Source organism: Seriola aureovittata, chromosome 10 (assembly GCF_021018895.1).
Source record: "Seriola aureovittata isolate HTS-2021-v1 ecotype China chromosome 10, ASM2101889v1, whole genome shotgun sequence".
In the NCBI taxonomy this organism is placed as follows: Eukaryota; Metazoa; Chordata; class Actinopteri; order Carangiformes; family Carangidae; genus Seriola; species Seriola aureovittata.
Window position 1 is genome coordinate 26749116 of NC_079373.1, and position 16632 is coordinate 26765747.

General features: G+C 46.9%; 1 protein-coding gene across 24 annotated transcripts in view; it reads left to right on the forward strand.

Moving 5' to 3' along the window:
• Positions 1-14911, forward strand: part of LOC130176769 (NACHT, LRR and PYD domains-containing protein 12-like) — a 30985-nt gene extending 16074 nt beyond the window's left edge. For 4 of the 24 annotated variants that reach the window (XM_056388050.1, XM_056388052.1, XM_056388057.1 and 1 more), the window contains 12 exons: positions 7014-7187; positions 7505-7678; positions 8407-8580; positions 9201-9374; positions 9959-10135; positions 10407-10583; positions 10980-11153; positions 11494-11667; positions 11916-12089; positions 12683-12856; positions 13262-13435; positions 14406-14911. In XM_056388050.1, coding sequence (XP_056244025.1) covers positions 7014-7187; positions 7505-7678; positions 8407-8580; positions 9201-9374; positions 9959-10135; positions 10407-10583; positions 10980-11153; positions 11494-11667; positions 11916-12089; positions 12683-12856; positions 13262-13435; positions 14406-14418 — 1933 coding nt within the window. In that variant the 3' untranslated portion in view covers positions 14419-14911. Of the gene's footprint in view, positions 1-125; positions 227-252; positions 468-589; positions 737-1028; positions 1149-2447; positions 2672-2890; positions 4716-5883; positions 6061-7013; positions 7188-7504; positions 7679-8041; positions 8144-8406; positions 8581-9200; positions 9375-9958; positions 10136-10406; positions 10584-10979; positions 11154-11493; positions 11668-11915; positions 12090-12682; positions 12857-13261; positions 13436-14405 lie in introns of those variants that run through there. The other 20 variants (XM_056388062.1, XM_056388060.1, XM_056388063.1 and 17 more) reach the window with 20 other exon arrangements.
• Positions 14912-16632: the final 1721 nt, after the last annotated feature.

A 16632-nucleotide genomic window follows, 5' to 3' on the forward strand; every position in this document is an offset into this window, starting at 1 on the left:
TTTCCAAATCAAGGTTGATGGACGTGTATGTCCTGGTTTTTTGTGAAACATCGCACCTTATTTTGTTTTTCTTACTGGTAAACAATATGCACGCGCACGCACACACACACGTACAGACACAGACTCATGACTTCCTGTAAGAATCGGCGGGTAAAAGTGAAACTGAAAGTTCAGACTCCATTTTGAATCGACGGAGCAGAAGGAGGGAAGCTGAAGTCTGAGGCAGGTGAGCGTTAAAACAACATTACTCTTATTTTACTGTCAAAGTGTCAGAGTCAGGTTTCTCTCTGTGGCGGGAAGAAGAGTCAGAATGAACTTTTGTCCAACAAAGACACTGAGGAAAGCAGGAAATAACATGAGGTGTGGTACTTCCGGTTCTCTCCGTCAGAATCAACCGTTTGATTCGTCTGCGACACGAAGTTGAATATTCACAATAGACCTACAACTAACCCAAGAACACTGACCAGGTTTTTATAGTATTTACTTTATTATACAGTATAGTGTGTGCATGTGTGCGCGCGCGCCCATGTGTGCGCGCGCGCGTGTGTGTGTGTTATCTCACAGTCAGTGTTACTGGTTTCCCTCTCAGACTGACTGAAGTCCAGAAGATGAATGATGTGGAGGAAGACGAGGACGGAGCAGAGTCTCCAGTCCCCAGCTGTTGGTCTATGAAGAGTGACCGGTCCAAAGATCGTCCTCTAAACTTCAGTAATGAACCTGGACCTTCACACACACAGTAAGACACTGTTTCTACTGTTTCTAATAGATTTATATTCATGACGATGAACCATTAGAGCTGATTCTAAGTTGGATCTTGGGTTTCCTCACCAGAATCTACTGATGGTCTTTCTGTAGCAGAACAACTCAGAACCTCCATGTCGGAATTTACACCTTCAGAAAATATTCATTTGTCTTTGCCCTGATGTTGAACCCTCTTCCACTGGTGCTGTAACAGGTCTGTACCTGAGGAGAGGGTGAGAATAAGAACAATACTGAAATAATATGAATGAAACATGTTTGTGTTGCAGAGGTGAGTCCTACAGACAGAGAGCAGAGTCTCCAGTCCCCAGCTGTTGGTCTATGAAGAGTGACCGGTCCAAAGGTCTTCCTCTGTACTTCAGGAATGAACCTGGACCTTCACACACACAGTAAGACACTGTTTCTACTGTAAACTGACCTGATGGAAGATAAATTATTTATATTAATGATGCAGTTACTGCAGAAACCACCTGAAACTACAAACTGAAATGGATCTTGTGGGTTTTATAACAAGAATCTATTGATTGTGTTTCTCTAATAAAACAACTGAGAAGCTCAAGAATGAACACTTAGAAAATATTCATGTATCATGATGAAGTGTCTAAAAAATCTGAAAGCTCTGAATCATTAGTAAGTGGACCTTTGAGTCTGGATCCTCTCCATTATATCTTGTTCCTCACATTGTAAAGTAACTGGACAAAGAAGAGCAGAAGATGTTCAGGTGTAGATTCAGACCACTTCTCCACTGATGCTGTTATTTGATCCTTGACAGTAGAGAGTGACAGAAAACATGAAGGGAACGATGGACAGGAAAGACAGCTGTCCAGATGTGCAGCTCACATCTGTTACACGCTGTGTGTCTGAGACTCCTGCTCGACCATCACTCTTCAGACCACTTCTAATCTCAGTGCAAACCTCACTGACCCAAGCTGAGCTGCACAAACTGATGTAAAACATCAAGGACATGATCAGCTCAGTCTTAACGGAGGCTTTTACTGTGAAGTAGCTGCAGGAAGTCTTTCATTAGTATTGATAGCAAGCTACAGGCCCATCACTACATGTTTAATCAGACAGCCAGATAGGGAAAACAAGTTCTTGAAGTTATTTTTTGGGCATGTTGGGCCTTTATTTTGACAGCCACAGTGAGAGAGAGGAGGTGACGCAGGAAAGGGCCACAGCTCAGACTGGAGCCTGGGCCACTGCAGTTAGGACTCAGTGTTAACGGTTCGCTCTGGAGCAGGTGAGCCGCCGAGGCGCCCCGAAGAGGAAACAGTTGATTAGTGTTGAAATGAATCATTTTAATTCAGACTGAATGTTGAATTCAAACAGAAAAGAAGCTGCACTTTGACTTTTCTCTGTGACCATCAGAGCTTCATGAAACAAAGTAAAGTTTCTGTCACAACTTCATCTACGTCCAAGGTGCACAGAGAAAGGAAAAAGTCCAGAGAGGTCAAACCTCCAGCAACAGCTGCAGGAAATAGAAGCATTCAGCTCGAGGCCTTCATCAGATCAATGACCCTGATGAAGCCCTCGAGCCGAAATGCATCAGTCTCATAAGTTCCTCTATTTACTGCAGCTGCTGCTGGAGCTTTGACGCCATCAGAGCTTCTGGACAGTGTTGGACACATCTGGATATTTTACAACAGCAATCAACAAAGTTTTGTAGTGATAAAGAAATGTCTTCACAGGCTGAAGAGGAGGAGCCATGTCTCTGTGTCCAGCTGTGCTCTGTGTCAGGACGTCCTGAAGGATCCAGTCTCTACCAGCTGTGGACACTGGTTCTGCAGACAGTGCATCACCTCATACTGGGACCAGTCTGGTTCTTCAGGAGACTCCTCCTGTCCCCAGTGTGGAAAAAGACCCAGAACAAGACCTGGACTGCAGACAGCCAGTCAGACCAGCACTGAACAAAGTGAGACTGAACATCTGTATGATGATGTCATCATTCTGAAACCAGGACCTGTTGTTTTATACAGAGTCACTTGTTACATCACACAGCATCGACCTTTAAGATGATTATAAATACCACAACATTAAAATCTTTTCTTTGTTGTCTTTAGTTTTTCTGCAGCTGATGAAAATAATCATCAGATTCTGTTTCTTCAGTCTGACGTTGTCTCTTCTCTTTCAGCAGATAGTGGTCTGCAGGAGGTTTTACATCAACATAAGATCAGTCTGAGGAGCAGATGTGAACATGTGACTGAAGGAACTGATGGAACAGGAAGTGGAACCCTCCTCAACAGGATCTACACTGAGCTCCACATCACAGAGGGACAGAGTGAAGAGGTTAATACCCAACATGAGGTGAGGCAGCTGGAGACAACTTCCGAGAAGAAGACCCTCCATGACGCTCCAATCAGGTGCCACGACATCTTTAAAGCCTTACCTGACCAGCAGAGACGCCGCATCTCTAAAGTCTCACCTGACCAGCAGAGACCCATCAGAGTGGTTCTGACCAACGGCGTCGCTGGCGTTGGAAAAACCTTCTCAGTGCAGAAGTTCTCTCTGGACTGGGCAGAGGGCTTGGAGAACCAAGATGTCAGTCTGCTGGTTCTGCTTTCGTTCAGGGAGCTGAACCTGATCAGAGATCAGCAGTACAGTCTTCTCAGGCTGCTCCATGTTTTCCATCCAACATTACAGAAGGTCACAGCAGAGCAGCTCGCTGTCTGTAAAGTTCTGTTCATCTTTGACGGCCTGGATGAAAGCAGACTGTCACTGGATTTCAACAACAGGAAGTCTGTGTGTGATGTCACACAGGAGTCATCAGTCAACGTGCTGCTGACAAACCTCATCAGGGGGAATCTGCTTTCCTCGGCTCTCGTCTGGATAACTTCCAGACCTGCGGCGGCCAATCAGATCCCTCGTACATGTGTGGACAGGGTAACAGAAGTACGAGGCTTCACTGACGCCCAGAAGGAGGAGTACTTCAGGAGGAGATCCAGTGATGAAGAGCTGTCCAGCAGAATCATCTCACACATCAAGACGTCCAGGAGCCTCCACATCATGTGTCAAGTCCCAGTCTTCTGCTGGATCACTGCTACAGTTCTGGAGCACATGTTGACCACAGACCAGAGAGGAGAGCTGCCCCAGACCCTGACTGACCTGTTCTCACACTTCCTGCTGGTTCAGACACAGAGGAAGAAGAACAAGTACCATGAGGGACGTGAGACGAGTCCACAGGAGCTGACGGAGGCTGACGGGGAAGTTCTTCTGAAGCTGGGGAGGCTGGCGTTTGAACATCTGGAGAAAGGAAACATCATGTTCTACCAAGAAGACCTGGAGCAGTGTGGTCTTGATGTCACAGAGGCCTCGGTGTACTCAGGACTTTGTACTGAGATCTTCAGAAGAGAGAGTGTGATCTTCCAGAAAACAGTCTACTGCTTTGTTCATCTGAGCGTTCAGGAGTTTCTGGCTGCAGTCTACATGTTCCACTGTTACACCAACAGGAAGACAGAGGTCCTGGAGAACTTCCTGGGGAAAAAACATGTTGATTCAACCCTGGATGAGTTCCTGTGGGCAGCCATGGACAAATCCCTCAAAAGTAGAAATGGTCACCTGGACCTGTTTGTCCGCTTCCTTCATGGCCTCTCTCTGGAGTCCAACCAGAGACTCTTAGGAGGTCTGCTGGATCAGAGAGAGAACAGTCCAGAAACCATCCAGAGAGCCATCAACAACCTGAAGAGGAAGAGGCCAAAAACCTCTCCTGACAGAAGCATCAACATCTTCCACTGTCTGACGGAGATGAAGGATCACTCAGTTCATCAGGAGATCCAAAAGTTCCTGAAGTCAAAGAACAGATCAAAGAAGAAACTCTCTGTGATCCACTGCTCAGCTCTGGCCTACATGCTGCAGATGTCAGAGGAGGTTCTGGATGAGTTGGACCTGAAGGAGTACAACGCATCAGAGGAGGGACGACAGAGACTGATCCCAGCTGTGAGGAACTGCAGGAAGGCTCGGTGAGTCCACATGTGATGATCATAAATCATTATGGAGATTAGTTGTGAAGTTTTTCAGATAAAAACTATAAAATTCTTCTTCTTAAAATAGAGTTTCACTGTGTCCGTCGTATTTTGTCACAGAAGTTCTTGAGCTGTTTCAAATGCTGAATATTGATGTTTCAGTTGTGTTTATAGTTGTCAAGTTAATGAACAGTTATTGTGTTTATGTCTAATGATTGATTCATCTTCCTCTGGGTGATGGAGACGAAGGAAAACCTGATCAAACAAGTGAAGAACTGGTCGAGGTTTTATCACAGCAGCTTTTTATCTCATTTTAAATGATTTATTTGTTTTAATGTTTTTTCTAAACCTCTTTTTAATTTGACATTTAATGATGGATTCATATTCATCTGTAAATTATTAGAATCTAAATATCAGTTAATAAAATACGTAGTAATCTCGTCTGTTTCTGGATTCATGAATTCATTGGTAAAATCTTGATGAGTTCCTGTTGTTATTGTTTCTATAATGGAATAGTTAAAAAGCATTTCCATGAGTCTGGAGATGGAGATCCTACAGACTGAAAACATCTTTCTGGTGACATTAATTCAACTTTATCACTTTGTGTTTTTGTGCTGAAAAAGAGTGAAAACTTCACTCAGTCATCTGAGACGCACGTCTTCATATGAAATAATAGAAATATTAAACAGGTGCGATCAGCTGATGTGTTCATCTGTACCGAGCTGATGATGGTGAAGCTGACAGCAGCAGGTATCAAACACAGATCATCTTTACCAACTGTCGTTGTTCACTGAGCTGAACTCAGTGGAAATATCCTGCTGTCACTTTAAAACAGTGTTTTCTAATCAACATGGCCTCATGGGAACTTTGTGGAGACCACATGGATCAGATCTCACTGACAGACTGTGGACATTATGGAAGACTGACTGTGACCACATCTTCTCTCTTCACCTGAAAGAGGATTGAAACTCTGCAGGTGTGAGAGAGACTGATGAGAATGATTGTTTCCCGTCAAACACAGTGAGATCAGATGAACTGAACCAGAGATGAAGAGAGAATATGGATCAACACAGGACGTGTCAAACTGTTTGATCATCACATGCTTGAAGTCAATATGAAGTGTCCTCTTACATAATGACTCTGTGTAATGAACGTGTCATGACAGGTTTGCTGGTTGTGGACTCTCAGAGACTCACTGTGAAGTCGTGGCCTCAGCTCTGAAGTCCAACCCCTCCCACCTGAGACACCTGGACCTGAGTGACAACCCTAACCTACAGGATTCAGGAGTGAGGATCCTGTCTGCTGGACTGGAGAGTCCAAACTGTGGACTGGAGACTCTGAGGTCAGTTCACTGACTGGAGCTGTTGTGGGTTTGTAGATAATTAATATCACTAACTGCAGTTCAGAATCAGACATAAAGACAGGAGCAGGGTTTATTTAGAGGCCGGCAGAAGTCGAGTCATGACGGGGAAATGTTTGACGGTTTTTCAGCTTCCTGCGGTTCATGTTGTCCATCAGTGATGATGAAGTCAGGACTGATGAGGCTGGGGGGGGGGGCTCAGTCATGGAGGGACAGGAACTCACAGAGGACATTTAGTACTAAACAGGGACTCTGTGGACTGACTCTGGATCTGTGTGACTCTGAAGCTTCATTCAGCTTCACATGAACTCATCACGTCATTGTGACAGTAGCTGTGTTAGGAAGAGACGTAACAGTCAGTGTGGAGCAGGAAGGATCACTGCCACAACACCTCGTCATCACAATGTGACATGTGACTGTTCAAGACACAAACATCAAACATGAACCTGCTGAGCCACCAACACAGGAAGAAGAAGGTCATGTGATACATCAGATAATGAACTGATGTGAGTCCAACACGTCCGATCAGATATTGATTCTATATTGACAGACTGTACTGAGGTCAGCAGCAGCTGATGAATGTGTGTTGACATGAACAGGTGTGTGAATGTTGTTCTGACATGTGGATGATGTGAGTAGATGTGACATGATGATGATCCACAACAACAGAAGGACAAAGTCACTCTGCTCCTTTTAGAGATCATTGATTAGGACAGTGGTTCCCAACCTGTGGGCCAGGGCCCAGTGCTGGGCTGCCAAGGTGTTGACGACAAATCATCTGCAAAACAATATCATTCTGGTGAAAAGATGAAAAGTATTTGGCCTCGTACTGTTACGAGTTCAGATGTTGGTTGTTGAAGGATGGGAACCACTGAATTAGGACATATGTGATTGATTATCAATTATTAAATCTCTATCTTTTATTCTTTATTCAGGTTGAGTCGCTGCAGGTTGTCAGAGATCAGCTGTTCTTCTCTGACCTCAGCTCTGAAGTCCAACCCCTCCCACCTGAGACACCTGGACCTGAGTCACAGCGACCTGATGGATCCAGATATGAAGCAGCTGTGTGGTTTTCTGGAGAGTCCAGACTGTGGACTGGAGACTCTGAGGTCAGACTCCATGTTTTATTTCTGTGCTCAGATTAATCTGATGTTAAAGTTGTGTTGACTCTAACCTGCAGACAGGTTCATATTCATGAGCTAAAATCCTCTTCAGCTTTTTAACATTTACACTGTTAATGAAGCTCTCTGGATTAGAGGGGGCGGGGGGGGGGGGGCGTGGGGGAGGGGGAGGAGGAGAGAGGGGAGGAGGAGAGAGGGGGGGGGGGGAGAGAGGGGGGTGAGGGGAGCGAGAGGGAGAGAGAGAGGGAGGGAGAGAGAGACCTTCACCTTTGTCTCTAAACTCTCATCTTTTATTCTTTATTCAGGTTGAGTTGCTGCAGGTTGTCAGAGATCAGCTGTTCTTCTCTGACCTCAGCTCTGAAGTCCAACCCCTCCCACCTGAGAGAACTGGACCTGAATGAAAACTTCCTGCAGGATCCAGGTGTGAAGCAGCTGTGTGGTTTTCTGGAGAGTCCAGACTGTCGACTGGAGACTCTGAGGTCAGTTCACTGTTGTAGATCTTCTGTCTTTAATCCAGCACTGAAGCTAATACACTCTCGTGGTCTTCAGTCTAAATCACCCCCATGATTCCAGTTTTTATCGATATATTTCTTCGCTCTGACGTAATCCTTCACACCTCAGTCAGCTGACTGAGTGACTGTAGTGAGTCAGCTGCTCTCACATAATTATTTCCTGTGACATGAACATTGTTCACACTTCAGTCTTTCTGAGCTCTTCTTCTGTGACGTAATTCTTGGCTGTTGGACAGATTTTCTCTGCGGTTGGTTTCTGTTGTGAAGACGTCAGGAGACGCTGTGAACTCGTTTTCACTCCTCATGAATTTATTTCCTCTGTGGCAGCAGAACATGTGACAGCAGCCTCCAGAACCTCCTGCAGCTTCTGGAGGAACAGAACACTTGCTGATTGCTGGTTGATTAACTCAGAGACTCACTACAACATTGGAAGGCTACATACAACCCATAATGCAACGCTGTAAAATACTGTAATCTCACTGGTCAGGAATATATGTTGTAATGAATGACCAGGTAATTATAATATAAGACAACCTTCATTTTAATGGCTGGACGGCAACAGCTGGGAATGTTGTGCTGATGTTTGGATGATGTGTGGCAAAGGCTGACACACTCTACTCCAGAGAAGATCATTGATTAGGACATATCTGATTGATTATCAATGATTTTATCTCCATCTTTTCTTCTTTATTCAGGTTGAAGAGCTGCTGGTTGACAGAGATCAGCTGTTCTTCTCTGGCCTCAGCTATGAAGTCCAACCCCTCCCACCTGAGAGAACTGGACCTGAGTGACAACAACCTGCAGGATCCAGATGTGAAGCAGCTGCGTGACCTTGTGGAGAGTCCAGACTGTAGACTGGAGACTCTGAGGTCAGTTCTCTGATGTAGATCTTACAGCTGAATCTAATGTCCGACTAATAAATGGAGAAATCTCTGTCCTCTGATCTTCTCAACAACTGCTCAGCTGATGGAGCTCAGACTTGGTGAGTGTGAAGCTGAGGACCTGAGTTAGTGCTGTGTCCTCTGTGAAGTGGTTTGGATGAGCGGTTGTTGAGAGCCCGACCCTAATGGGGCTTTCAGACACAGCGTGACAGTGACACCGCTGCCCTCTGAAACCCTTTATTTCCAATGGATTGTACCACGACAGGTTTCCCTGCACTGAGCAGAGTGAAGGTTCAGCACAGCGCCTGTCAGAGACGACCTCATTTAAACTGAGACATGACAGTGAGATTAGAACTGACAACACACAATAAACTGTGTATGAACATTGTGCTCAAAGTGAATGAAGAGAAATCACCTGGTAGAAAACATGAATATTTGTAGTTCTGTTCAGACTGAGGTGGTGGTGAACTGCTGCCTCTTGTGGCTCAAATGAGAATTACACTAAAGAAACACTGAAAACATCCTGACTAAACAACTTTCACTTTTCTTCTGGACACATCTGATCAATTATCAATGACTTTGATTTACATCTTTCTTTCTTTATTCAGATGGAAGAACTCTAGTTTGTCAGAGATCAGCTGTTCTTCTCCGGCCTCAGCTCTGAAGTCCAACCCCTCCCACCTGAGAGAACTGGACCTGAGTCAGAACAACCTGAAGGATCCAGATGTGAAGCAGCTGTGGTATTTTCTGAAGAGTCCAGACTGTGGACTGGAGACTCTGAGGTCAGACTCCATGTTTTATTTCTGTGCTCAGATTAATCTGATGTTAAAGTTGTGTTGACTCTAACCTGCAGACAGGTTCATATTCATGAGCTAAAATCCTCTTCAGCTTTTTAACATTTACACTGTTAATGAAGCTCCCTGGATTGGGGGGGGGGGGGGGGGGGGGAGAGAGAGTGTGAGAGAGAGAGGGAGGGAGGGAGAGAGGGTGAGAAAGAGAGAGGGAGGGAGGGAGAGAGGGGTAGAAAGAGGGAGGGAGAGAGAGAGGGAGGGGGAGAAAGAGTGGGTGACGGAGGGAGAGAGGGGGAGAAAGAGAGGGAGGGAGAGAGAGGGAGGGGGAGAAAGAGAGTGGGCGAGGGAGGGAGAGGGAGGGGGGTGAGGGAGAGAGAGAGGGAGGGAGGGGGAGAAAGAGTGGGTGAGGGAGGGAGAGAGGGTGAGAAAGAGAGAGGGAGGGAGGGAGAGAGAGGGGGTGAGGGAGGGAGAGAGGGGGAGAGTAAGGGAGCGAGACAGAGAGAGAGGGAGAGGGGGGTGAAGGAGGGGGGCCTTCACCTTTGTCTCTAAACTCTCATCTTTTATTCTTTATTCAGGTTGAGTGGCTGCAGTTTGTCAGAGATCAGCTGTTCTTCTCTGGCCTCAGCTCTGAAGTCCAACCCCTCCCACCTGAGACACCTGGACCTGAGTCAGAACTACAACCTGAAGGATCCAGGTGTGAAGCAGCTGTGTGGTTTTCTGGAGAGTCCAGACTGTGGACTGGAGACTCTGAGGTCAGACTCCATGTTTTATTTCTGTGCTCAGATTAATCTGATGTTAAAGTTGTGTTGACTCTAACCTGCAGACAGGTTCATATTCATGAGCTAAAATCCTCTTCAGCTTTTTAACATTTACACTGTTAATGAAGCTCTCTGGATTAGAGGGGGCGGGGGGGGGGGGGGCGTGGGGGAGGGGGAGGAGGAGGAGGAGAGAGGGGAGAGAGAGGGAGGGAGAGAGAGACCTTCACCTTTGTCTCTAAACTCTCATCTTTTATTCTTTATTCAGGTTGAGGTCCTGCAGTTTGTCAGAGATCAGCTGTTCTTCTCTGGCCTCAGCTCTGAAGTCCAACCCCTCCCACCTGAGACACCTGGACCTGAGTCAGAACTACAACCTGAAGGATCCAGGTGTGAAGCAGCTGTGTGGTTTTCTGGAGAGTCCAGACTGTGGACTGGAGACTCTGAGGTCAGACTCCATGTTTTATTTCTGTGCTCAGATTAATCTGATGTTAAAGTTGTGTTGACTCTAACCTGCAGACAGGTTCATATTCATGAGCTAAAATCCTCTTCAGCTTTTTAACATTTAAAAAGGAGGGGGGGGGGGAGAGAGTGGGAGGGGGAGAAAGAGAGTTGGGAGGGGGGGAGAGAGGGGGGGAGAGAGTGGGACGGGGAGGGGGAGAGAAAGGGGGTGAGGGAGGGGGAGAGGGGGGGAGAGGGAGAAAGGGAGTGGGGTAAGGGGGGAGGGAGGGGGGGAGGGGAGAGAGGGGGGGTGAGAGGGAGAGAGGGGGGAGGGAGAGAGGGGGGAGGGGGGGAGAGACCTTCACCTTTGTCTCTAAACTCTCATCTTTTATTCTTTATTCAGGTTGAGTGGCTGCAGTTTGTCAGAGATCAGCTGTTCTTCTCTGGCCTCAGCTCTGAAGTCCAACCCCTCCCACCTGAGAGAACTGGACCTGAGAGGAAACAACCTGAAGGATCCAGGTGTGAAGCAGCTGTGTGGTTTTCTGGAGAGTCCAGACTGTGGACTGGAGACTCTGAGGTCAGACTCCATGTTTTATTTCTGTGCTCAGATTAATCTGATGTTAAAGTTGTGTTGACTCTAACCTGCAGACAGGTTCATATTCATGAGCTAAAATCCTCTTCAGCTTTTTAACATTTACACTGTTAATGAAGCTCTCTGGATTAGAGGGGGGGGGGGGGGGTAGAAAGAGAGGGGAAGAGGGAGAGAAGGGGGGAGGGAGGGGGAGAAAGAGAGATGGGGGAGAGTAAGGGAGAGAGACAGAGAGAGGGGGGGAGAAAGAGAGTGGGAGGGGGGTGAGAGGGAGGGAGAGAGACCTTCACCTTTGTCTCTAAACTCTCATCTTTTATTCTTTATTCAGGTTGAGGGGCTGCAGGTTGTCAGAGATCAGCTGTTCTTCTCTGGCCTCAGCTCTGAAGTCCAACCCCTCCCACCTGAGACACCTGGACCTGAGTGTCAATGACCTGAAGGATCCAGATGTGAAGCAGCTGTGTGGTTTTCTGGAGAGTCCAGACTGTGGACTGGAGACTCTGAGGTCAGACTCCATGTTTTATTTCTGTGCTCAGATTAATCTGATGTTAAAGTTGTGTTGACTCTAACCTGCAGACAGGTTCATATTCATGAGCTAAAATCCTCTTCAGCTTTTTAACATTTACACTGTTAATGAAGCTCTCTGGATTAGAGGGGGGTGGGGGGGGTGGGGGGGGACGGGGAGAGAGAGTGGGTGAGGGGGAGAGACCTTCACCTTTGTCTCTAAACTCTCATCTTTTATTCTTTATTCAGGTTGAGTCGCTGCAGTTTGTCAGAGATCAGCTGTTCTTCTCTGACCTCAGCTCTGAAGTCCAACCCCTCCCACCTGAGAGAACTGGACCTGAGCTACAACGACCTGAAGGATCCAGGTGTGAAGCAGCTGTGTGGTTTTCTGGAGAGTCCAGACTGTGGACTGGAGACTCTGAGGTCAGACTCCATGTTTTATTTCTGTGCTCAGATTAATCTGATGTTAAAGTTGTGTTGACTCTAACCTGCAGACAGGTTCATATTCATGAGCTAAAATCCTCTTCAGCTTTTTAACATTTACACTGTTAATGAAGCTCTCTGGATTAGAGGGGGGGGGAGAGTAAGGGAGAGTGGGAGGGAGGGAGGGGGAGAGAGGGAGTGGGGGGAAAGAGAGTGGGACGGGGAGAGAGGGGAGAGAGAGGGGGGGGGGAGGGGGGGGGAGGAGAGGGGGGGGGAGAGAGGGAGGAAGTGGGGGAGAAAGAGAGTGGGAGGAGGAGGAGAGGGGGGGAGAGAGGGGGAGAAAGAGAGTGGGAGGGAGAGAGAGGGGGGTGAGAGGGAGAGGGGGGTGAGAGGGAGATAGAGAGAGGGAGGGGTGAGAGAGAGAGAGGGAGGGGTGAGAGAGAGAGAGGGAGGGGTGAGAGGGAGAGGGGGGTGAGAGGGAGAGGGGGGTGAGAGGGAGAGAGAGAGAGGGAGAGGGGGGTGAGAGAGAGGGGGAGAGGGGGGGGAGACCTTCACATTTGTCTCTAAACTCTCATCTTTTATTTTTTATTCAGGTTGAGTTGCTGCAGTTTGTCAGAGATCAGCTGTTCTTCTCTGACCTCAGCTCTGAAGTCCAACCCCTCCCACCTGAGACACCTGGACCTGAGCTACAACGACCTGAAGGATCCAGATGTGAAGCAGCTGTGTGGTTTTCTAGAGAGTCCAGACTGTGGACTGGAGACTCTGAGGTCAGACTCCATGTTTTATTTCTGTGCTCAGATTAATCTGATGTTAAAGTTGTGTTGACTCTAACCTGCAGACAGGTTCATATTCATGAGCTAAAATCCTCTTCAGCTTTTTAACATTTACACTGTTAATGAAGCTCTCTGGATTAGAGGGGGGGGGGGGAGAAAGAGAGGGGGGGAAGAGATGGGGGAGAGTAAGGGGGAGAGAGACAGAGAGAGGGGGAGAGAGGGAGTGGGGGGAAAGAGAATGGGACGGGTAGAGGGTGGAGGATGGAGGGGTAGAGGGAGGGGGAGAGAGAGGGAGACAGATAGAGAGGGGGAGAGAGAGAGAGACAGATAGAGAGGGAGGGGGAGAGAGAGAGACCTTCACCTTTGTCTCTAAACTCTCATCTTTTATTCTTTATTCAGGTTGAGGTTCTGCAGGTTGTCAGAGATCAGCTGGTCTTCTCTGGCCTCAGCTCTGAAGTCCAACCCCTCCCACCTGAGAGAACTGGACCTGAGTGACAACAACCTGAAGGATCCAGATGTGAAGCAGCTGTGTGATCTTCAGGAGAGTCCAGACTGTCGACTGGAGACTCTGAGGTCAGTAAAAGGGGCGGAGTCAGTCCTTGCTGCTTCCATCATATTGTACTAAACACAGTGTCGGAGCAAAGAGCCAGTGTTTCCTGGAAACCTCCGACCTTCTCAGCAGCTGCTTCCCTCAGTGAAGCTGTGAGAGGAGAACGGTGACAGGCGTCAGGATTGGACAGAAAGACAGAGAGAGAGAACAGTCGGCCAATCAGAGCGGCCAGAGGCTCGTCGTGGTCGTGCGTCTGAGTGGATGTGAAGACGACTGTTGTTGTTGAGTTGATGTCTACAGGAAGTGAAGCTGATTACAGCTGACAGCCTCACAGAGGAACAGAGACAGTGTCCTCATTCATCAAACTGTCACATCTGATCTGAGACAGTTTGTTCTCTCATTTCACAACTCAACAACTGATCAGTTTGATCTCTGTCACAGCTCTGAGATCAGTCTGATGGAGCTGACTCTTCTTTCAGAGAAGCATCGTGACGTTTTGTGATCATGTGATCTTTATACAGACAGAAGCTCTGCTGAAGTCCAGTGAGCACATCTGTATATCTGTCCCTCTGCCAGATGTTTTCAGTGACAGCCTCCATGATTCTCTGTCAGGTGATGTGTGAGGAACAGACCAGATGTTCATCAACACACAGAGACTCTGTGTTTAAATGTCAGGACAGTGAATCCATCACTGAGCTGTTGGAGCAGTGATGAACCTTCATGACTCAGCAGTTTGTTTCCACTGTGGACTGAGGGAAATGTGCAGAGTGAACAGACTTGATGCTAAAAGTCTCTGCAGGTGTGTGAGCCTCCAGCTCAGTGTTCACTCCAACACGTTAACATGAGAGCTGAGAGGAAGCAGGCTACGCTTCACAGCTGCTGCACATCTGGGCTGAACAGGACTGAAGTCCCTGCTGCTTCACTGACTGACAGCTGATGAAGTGAGTCTCTGGAAACACTCGTTTATCTCCTCTGTTCTTCTTCTCTCCACAGATGGAAGTGGTGATCCTCCTAAAGATCTGACGGAGGAATCAGAAGAAGTGGAGATGACTCTCAGTGCTGCAGTCTGAACTGATCTGAGAACAGCTCCACCATCATCCCTGTGACTCCTCCACCTTCCACCTGCACCAGAGTCTCAGTCTCAGGAGGTTTCGGTTCTGCTTCTTCCTCTGGATCACCTCCAGTCGAGGCTGGTTTGGGAAGACTTCTAAAAATCTTCAACAGTTTTTGTGTTTAATATTTCATTTTGTCCTGATGCTTTGAAACATGTGACCATCAGTCTGTGCTGAAACCTGCAGGTTATCAGTTATTGTTTGTGCTGTAGCTCCATCTTGTGGATCGATGCAGTATTGCAGCTGCCTTCCTTTAAGCAGACAGACTGGATGTGAAGAGGAATCCAATTAGTTTAAGTGTGTTTGTTTTTCATATATGTACAGAACATTAATATTACATCACAGTGGAAGTTTTAAATTTGTGTAATAAATAAAGTCATTATTTTACATGTCCTCTCTGGATTTCCTTTGACTGAACTCAACATTCACATTTCAGCTGCTGGATTCTCCCAGGACTGAGATTGTCTCCGCTGCGTCTGCAGTCTCAGCTCAGTGCAGTAAATACATGAACTGGCTTGATGTGCTTATTGGACTGATGGTCTTCAGGCCCGGCAGCTTCCATTATTGGAAGTTTGCAGTATTCCCGTATTAGAGGAAGCGACCGCTGAACGCTTCCAGGCCTCGGCCAGAAACTGTTTCTGTAAAACTTCCATTCGTCAGCTTCATTAGACACAGAAAAGTTCAAGTTGTAGTCAAGGCTGATGATGGATTACATGCGTTTTAAATAAAATAGACAGAGACCTTTACTCAGGTTTTACTCAAATGAAACCTCTGACCTCTCTGACTTCACAGGGGTCAAGGGTCAGCACCTTGAATCATTTACAAAAGCATCCTAACCAATAAGTGACAGGCAGCTGAGCAGTGAGCTTTACAGCCTCTTCATAAAGTAAAACCTTGATGCTCACAGGTTGGTCAGACCAATCAATAATTAGAGCTAGACCGATCAATAATTGTCCTCATATAACTGTCCACTGTCCACAAGTTTACTTCCCATGCAGAAGCCCCACCCCCCAGCACAGGGTAATCCAAACTCTGGTTTAAACTGATTCAGAGTCAGTGTCAAAGTGAATGTATGATGTCGTGTAAATGAAGCAGGAGAACCGGCTGCGCTGGTCAACACACACACCGTCTCTCCTGGTGGCAGGAGGCAGCTTTGTTGTGTGTTTAGTTGCCTGCTACGGTTACCATGGCAACAGTCAAACTTTTCCTCTGCAGAGCCAATTTTGATCTACTTCCTGATCCCTCTCTCTCTCTCTCTGTGTCTGTCATTGTCCCAGCGCCTCGCTCTTCCTCTGACTCGTCGGTTCATTTATTTATTGGTGGAGTTTTTCCTGAGCAGCAGGGACTCGTCCTCAGGCTCCGAGTGCTCGGCAGGACGGACAGTCAGTCACCTCTCCTCCTGCTGCTGCTGCCGCCTCGCTCTGCAGCAGCTCACTCTGTGGCTCAGAGGCACTCAGGCAGTCTGGCTCCATTTTATTAAGGACTGAAGTTATGGAGAATTGGGGCCCTTTATGGATTAGCTGGGAGTTAGGGGGCGGAGTCAGACACTGCCAAGATGGCGACGGTGGGGCAGCTCACTCTGAGCTTCAGAAACTTGAGGGTATTATAAATAATTAGCATTGAAGCTTCGGTAAGGTAACACACAGTTATCACGTGAACTCAATAATTACAAACATATAGAAATAAAATAGACTTGCAAACCTCATTGGCCGCGTGAACTAAAGGGAGTAAGAAAATGAACCTCCAGCCTTTTGAGTCTTCATTCAGCTTCATACACTTAATACAGTGAGCAACCTTTTTCCATCCTCTCAGAAGAACCGAACCCTTTCACCCGTGATCCTGCTCAGAGCGCAACTAACCAAAAACCCAATCCACAACAATGCTTCCGCTATCAAATATTACACAGCTTCTTTTCATGTATGTTTTATGTGTATTCTAACTAATGATCATGTAAATAAACAAAATCAATATTTTATCCAAACATAAAATGATTCTAATTTATAACTTAAATTATTAAATGAACTTAAATTAAACTATCTCTGATGGCAGCTACATTGTGGGTCTGTTTGCAGAAAGTTCACTGTCTGAAGTTTTGAGGACGCTATGCA